General features: G+C 35.5%; 1 protein-coding gene across 1 annotated transcript in view; it reads left to right on the plus strand.

The window, feature by feature from the left end:
* LOC136801149 (anillin-like) overlaps positions 1-6,048 on the plus strand; it is a 35,625-nt gene extending 29,577 nt beyond the window's left edge. The window contains exons 12-20 of the mRNA XM_067057772.1: positions 398-524; positions 895-943; positions 1,261-1,308; positions 1,934-1,981; positions 2,773-2,797; positions 3,150-3,346; positions 3,884-3,991; positions 4,528-4,700; positions 5,065-6,048. Coding sequence (XP_066913873.1) covers positions 398-524; positions 895-943; positions 1,261-1,308; positions 1,934-1,981; positions 2,773-2,797; positions 3,150-3,346; positions 3,884-3,991; positions 4,528-4,700; positions 5,065-5,224 — 935 coding nt within the window. The 3' untranslated portion in view covers positions 5,225-6,048. The remainder of the gene's footprint in view (positions 1-397; positions 525-894; positions 944-1,260; positions 1,309-1,933; positions 1,982-2,772; positions 2,798-3,149; positions 3,347-3,883; positions 3,992-4,527; positions 4,701-5,064) is intronic.
* Positions 6,049-6,716: the final 668 nt, after the last annotated feature.

Genomic DNA, 6,716 nt, shown 5'->3' on the forward strand with positions numbered 1-6,716 from the left:
CGCTGTAATCAATTCGTTTATTCATTCATTCATTCATTCATTCGTACTCCGATTAATAGTGACCGGGAATACTATTCATCGCCAATTTTTCTTCGTGTGTTACTCCCTCCTGTTAAGCTTGAAAGATTGTTGACACTCAGTGTGTATCCTTGTCTCCTCCATTTTATTTTTGGACTTTTACTGTAGGTTGTGTTTATCTTTGGATGGTTTAGGAGAAGGCTGCGCAATCTGCTCATTTTATCTTCACTATAATGACATGGTCATGAAATTCTAACCTTTAAAATATTAAATAAGCCTATTTGCTCAGCATCGTCCTAACATGAAAAATGGAATGAATGAATGAATGATTGAGTAAAATTAAAACTAAAATTTATACTAGATTTTTCTCCTTCTTTAGACCTTGGCATTTTCCATTTTTGCGTTTTGGCATCATGTGGACACAAGAATGTATTTTGCACCAAAGTATTTTCACAACACGACGATATGGAGGGACAATCTCTACTCCTCAAAGACAACTTGTATCTGTGAGTCACCCTAAATCTAATTTCCGCAACAAAATTTACTCTCGGGTACCTAATAAGCGTCCCCCCTCCGTTTATTAATTTTTCAAAAATTTCCACCCCCTGTTTATTAAGTTTTGAGAATTTTTCCACCCACCTGATTCCAAGCTTTTAAGGCGATATTGTAATTCGCTTTTTTGCAAGTTTTCATGGTGGTTCAACTGATACTCAAATGATATAATGTGACAAAAGCTAGTTCCAAGTTCCATAAGTCCCCTTAGAATGAACTTAATTTTTGGATGTTGGGACAGTAAAGATCTATTACGTACGTCTGAACATTGTTCAAAAATGATGAAAGTAAACTTACAGAACTACTTTTTGTTTTCTTTTCCAGTCGTGAAGTGCCTAACGATTTCACACTGACGTTAAAGGTGTTTGGATTGGTAAGTGAAATAATAACAAAAGTTATTTTGATTTAACGTCAATTTTAGTTTTGTCGGCAATAAAATAATTTTTCACCTTCTAGGTAAGGCCTTTACAAGATCATAAATAAAATCTTTTGTACTATAACAAATATTTTGACTAGGGGTTTATGCTTTTTTATCTGAGACAAAAAGTCGTTTTAGAAACTTAATACGAGTTTGATGATTTTCGAAATTGATTTCTTTTTAGTAAAAGTACCTTTTGGCATACCCTGTCCATAATTGCCCCTATATTTTCTATAAACCGGTAAAAATAATTTTAACGTTTTCATTTTTAGCATACAAAGAGAAATGTAGACCATCTCTCAAAAACCAAAAGACTACACGTAAGTTAATCTTCACAGTTTAACAACATCTCACAAAACATCCTAGAAAACATCCAAGGTATTTTGTTATCGTTGCTAAGTCGTCTAAGTGGTGCTCAAGGTCAAAACTGTTTCCTTTTAAACACAAGTATGTATATTCAAATTTATTGCACAATTTGCAGCTTTTGGCACCGCTTTAGAAAATTCTTTTTATCGCACCAATTTTCCTTTTGCGTCATTTAGGCGTACCAAGATTTTTTTCGTAGTTTTGTGGCTTTTTGGATTGTTTTAGAGCGTTTGCGTATTCCATGTATCTAAGTACTGACATTGTCATGTTTCATTTACGTTTCTACACGTTTTTTTATAAGAATATCCAAAAATTTTGAAGCATCCGGATTAATTTTTTTGAGTTTTTAGCCTAAAAATATTCTTAACATGTTCTTATTTTCACCATTTTGCGAGTATTCTTGTCCATTTTCCTAAGAAAAAATAGGTGTTTTAGGGTCCGTAAAGCTTTTAATTGTTTTTACTATTTTGGCCAACGAAAGCTTATGTTCTTATATAGTTTGTTCTAAAAAAGCGTGTATTGATGTATCTATATATCGACATCATGTTTCTTTTACGTTTCTCCTTCTCTTCCATTTAGTCATCAGGTCATCAATCTCCAGGAAACTTGAAGAACCTTTTCTCCAAGGTAAAAGCAGTGATTCAATGACGCTCAAATGGGCTGTTCCATTAAAAATCCATACAGGGGGTGGGCGAACCTTTTCGATTCAAAAAAAAAAATTTTTTGCAAATGTATGGATACCCCCTGGAAAATGAACAAAAATTCTTTTCATACTACAAAGTGTAGATAAACTAAAACCAGTCTTTTACCCCCTGCAAATTTTAGAATAACTTTTTTGGCCCGCGGAAAAATGAAAAAAACAAAACAATGTTCGTCCACCCCCTGAATGGATATAAAATGGAATGGCCCAATGAAAGCTTGTTTTCCCACACTTCTTAATTATTACCATGTAGCCATGTATATTTGAATGCCAAGGCTTTTTGTGATAATAGAGGTCAAATTTCTTGTTTTGGCAATGTTTTATATAACTTTGAAGAAGAAACCGTCTTGATTCAATCTGAAAAACTGTTAATTTAAGATTGATGAGTAAGCAAATGATATCCACTTAGTTTAAAACAAAACCTTTAAGTAAGTTTGCGATCGCAGTCGGAGGCGACCCGAAGGCTCCTCTTTTGATAGCTATCTACCCGAAGGTAGGGGAGGGCGCCACTATTTCTCCCTGGATTTTTCCACTTACCCTTGATCCTTCTCTTAATTGCTGAGCATCAAGCAGAGAGGCATCAAGTACCATTTTGGGAATCTTTGGTGTGACCCGGCTGAGGATAGCACCGTAGCCGGATGCTCTACCACTGCACTACGGTCGCTTAAAAAACATTTGAAGGTGTATTTAATCTTAAGCTATTTTTATCTCTTTTTAGCGCAAAGACAATGATGACGTGCCAAGTAAGTTTAAATTCCACTATCGATTTTTTGCTGACCTGTCTTCGTTAGTTAAAAAATAGTGCTGAGAACATATCATTTCAGTTTGGAAAACGGAGGGAGAATCAACATCTTTTCAAGTTAAAGAAAATTTGAATTATGGAAACTCGTTTTTCTTGAGAGCTTAGATCTTACTCCATGTCCAACTCGCAAGGGGGCAAGTACGTCGAATAAACGCCTCTTCTTTTAAACGCCTCCCCCTCGAATTACCGCCCCTCTTAAAAATTTAATAAACGCCCGGGGTGTTTATCCAAAGTAATACGGTACTTATCTTAGGGGATGAATGATCTAAAAATCATCTCCTTTTATTGACCAGGTTGTGCATCACCGCAAACTGTCTTCCGTACAAGCAACTTGAAATTGGTCGGTGAAACGAAGATCACCTTATCTCTCCTTGGTAGTGGAAACAAGTATTTGTTAACACAAGTTCCTGCTAATTGCCCTATGGATGGTACATTGTCATGTCGTATTGGATGTCGACCTGAGTTCTCAGCTTCTTCCTCAGGGTTCTTGGTAAGTTTCCCAGTTTAATGTCCAAGCTGCGTCTATTGAAGTATTCGAAACGTTATCATTGCTCAAGGTTTATTGATTCTGTTAACTTTTGTTATTGTTTGGTAAGACTGCTGAATGGCCTATAGCGTCTGCTTGACCTCATACCTGTAGGCGGCTAACTTTCGGACTGTAACTTTATAAACGATGCGTATCCCCTTTATCAAAACATATTAGAGGGGATGTGTTGAGCCTACCTCATACCACTTTACAGAGCGTGGTTTACACATAGATTTATAAAAGCCCAAAGGGCTAGATATTGGACTAAGTCACGTGATATTACAATAGAATTTCAGGGCTTGACCAATCAGAAGCTTCGCGGGTTTTCGAAAACAATAGCAGCAATATTTTTTAAGATATTCACTTTTATTTTTGCTTGGAAGAGCTTAAAGCACGCCATCTAGCCCTTTGGGCTTTATAAATTTATGGGTTTACAGTCATTGGCCGCTCGTCTCGCTTGTTTCGACAAACAAATGAAAATGTTTATTTCTCTTTCTTCAGACGATCCAAGAAGACATTGGTGGTTACACAGCATGGAATCGTCGTTGGTGCACCATGAAAGAAAGTCAAATTCTGTACTGGAGATACCCTGATGATGAAGAGACCAAGGTTAGTTGAAGTTTTTACTGTTATTTTCCGTCTCAGATGGATTACTGTCACAGTGAAGGACAATGGGTTCTATAAAAAAGCTGACACATTTTTATATAAAGTAAAATCCCCAAAGAATTAAAATAAGATTGAAACCAGCCTCACTCAATCCTATTTCTGGCTATTTCAATAATATTTTAGGGATTTATGTTTTAACGGGGGACTTAAATGGAAATTAATAACTTCCTTAGGTATAGACGCATTTTTTAAACTGCTGAAAACCTTTATTTTGCACTAGTCGTTCAATAAGAGTTTTGATATACAGGTTACTCACTCCAATTCAATTTTTAACTTAAGGGACAAGAATCTTCTTCGAATTAGAGAAAGATTCTAATTTACTGGATGCATTTTATACTATTTTCAAGTTAAGGTTGGCCCCGTTTTATTTCGAATCACAGAAAGATTCGAATAGTAGAAGTTCGAATTAGAGAGAGGTTTGTCTGTAATGGTAATCATATTTTGATAAATTGATAATCATTGTTTCTCATGCGTTATAGGATCCTTTGGGTTGTGTCGACTTACGCTACTGCACTGATAAATCCGTCGCTCTTCTGTCACGTGATAAATGCGCTCGTCCAAATACTTTCGAGTTGAACTTGAAACGCGCTTTGAAACCTGGAGACGAATCTAATTTGGTCAAAACAGTGGACGGAAAATATGCTTTTATCAAGTAAGTTTGTATTTTAACATATAACCGAAAAAGACTTCGTACTTTTTCTACTGTAAGATGTTTTTAAAACTACTGTATTACTTCGAAAAAACGCCCCCTTCTTTTAAACTTCACCCTCGGATAAACGCTAAATCTCGAATTAATCCCTCAAATTAAACTGTTGGTATCGAGTATTTCAACCTAAGGGGGTTATCAAGTTTTGAGATTTTTCCGCCCACCCCGCCTATTAGGTACTCGAGAGTTACTAACTGGGTACGCTTCCATTGTGTGAGAAGCCTAATCCAGTCAAGCAGTTAGAGGTTAATAATGTGAAAGAAACTTTATTACAATAAATTTTTAACATCTTTCTAATTTTATTTTATAGAGTTTGGATTTGTACTGATAACAAAGATGATCGCATCACATGGATGGAGTCGTTGAATAAACAGATCAGTGACTCCATGGCATGGAATATGCGAAAAACTGTCAACCAAAAACAATCTGGTTCTTCAAAAGTCAAAGAAAACGTTCCTATCCTCGTATGAAAAGATGATGGTGTAGTCGGATTAAAATTTTGTGGCCACGAGGTTTTGTAGAGAAGCGAACGTGTATAGATGGTGCACGCATGCGCTCTCTATTACATTACATATACGCATGCGCTTTCTCTATCTTCCCACTGACGTGGTGGGCAGGAGCAAGTAGAACAAAGATAATATCACCTGGTTGACAGTTATCCTCATTTACCAGCAGTGTATGGAATTGGTGATTATGTCGATATGGAATTCAAGGATAAGAAAGCTATGACATACATTAAATTTGCGAATTGATAAATTCTACCGTAGTTAAACAATATTATTATCTTCTGACCTTAAAGATTTTGTTGTAGACAATTTGAAGGAAGCATCTTACAATCTGGACGACCTAAGATTTTTTCTAAACACTCGGTGATTTTTGTGCCGCCTTTTAGAACCAGTCACAACAGCCAACTAGGCAAACTCGAACGGGTTCCTCAAAAAATGTAGATCACCCATGTATGTATCTTTTCATCGTAATTAGAGTATTATTTTAGATGTATTTTTAAAAGAACTATTGTATTCTCATTCTATTCTCAAGTCTATTTTTTAAAGTAAACTTGTAAGTAACTACTAACTTAAACTTTGTATATAATCTAATTTTCATGTAATGTCCCTGACAAGTAGATTGGGAATGACAAAGGAGTCAAAACCAAAGTTATATTGCTACGTCTTATGCTGTATTATGATAAACACATACTTATTGAAACATAACATCATAAAATCAATCTTTTATGAATTAATTTTTTTGTATATATTCTTTATTCAGTAAAAATAAAATATTCATTTTTTGGTTACTCATTTGTTACCGTCATTTATTTTTTCTGGACTAAAACACGCCTCTTCGCATTTTAGTCTTGATCGCAGATCTCTGCCTTATAATAAGATATTGCCTTACCTTTTCATAAATTACGCTACGAAAGTCACTTGCCTCGTATTTAAACAATTACTTTGAGACATTTAATGATTTTTTCATAAATTGAAAGTAGTTTTAATAAAATACGCTGGGAGTTAATCACCATAGCAATAATTTCAAAACGAGGCAAGTGATGTTCGTAACGTAATTTATGAAAAGGTCTATTCTCTTTAATTTTTCCATGAGCCTTTCCCGTCGTAGGCAAGGCCTATATTTTTCAAACAAGAGGTTTAAGGTGTTAAATTCTGCGGAAATGAAGATAATCTGTCGCTTTAAAAGAACATTCTACATGAGGCATTAGCATCAAAACTAGAATATGTAAGAGACTTTTGCTCATATCTTTGAGATTTCATGGAAATAGGGAGAGGTCCGGGGAGAAGTACTAGGAGGACGGTAATTATCCCTAGTCATATCTGCAGACCTCTACTACAAAACTGCAGGAGGGCACGGAACGCACGTAATCAATCACACTCGACCAAGTATATGCAATTCGCCAATTTTACGTTTGCCCCCGCAATTAAATTCCGCGAAAATTTCTTCCCTTAATGA

This window comes from Clytia hemisphaerica, unplaced genomic scaffold (assembly GCF_902728285.1).
Source record: "Clytia hemisphaerica strain Z4C2 unplaced genomic scaffold, Clytia hemisphaerica genome assembly, whole genome shotgun sequence".
NCBI classification, from domain to species: Eukaryota; Metazoa; Cnidaria; class Hydrozoa; order Leptothecata; family Clytiidae; genus Clytia; species Clytia hemisphaerica.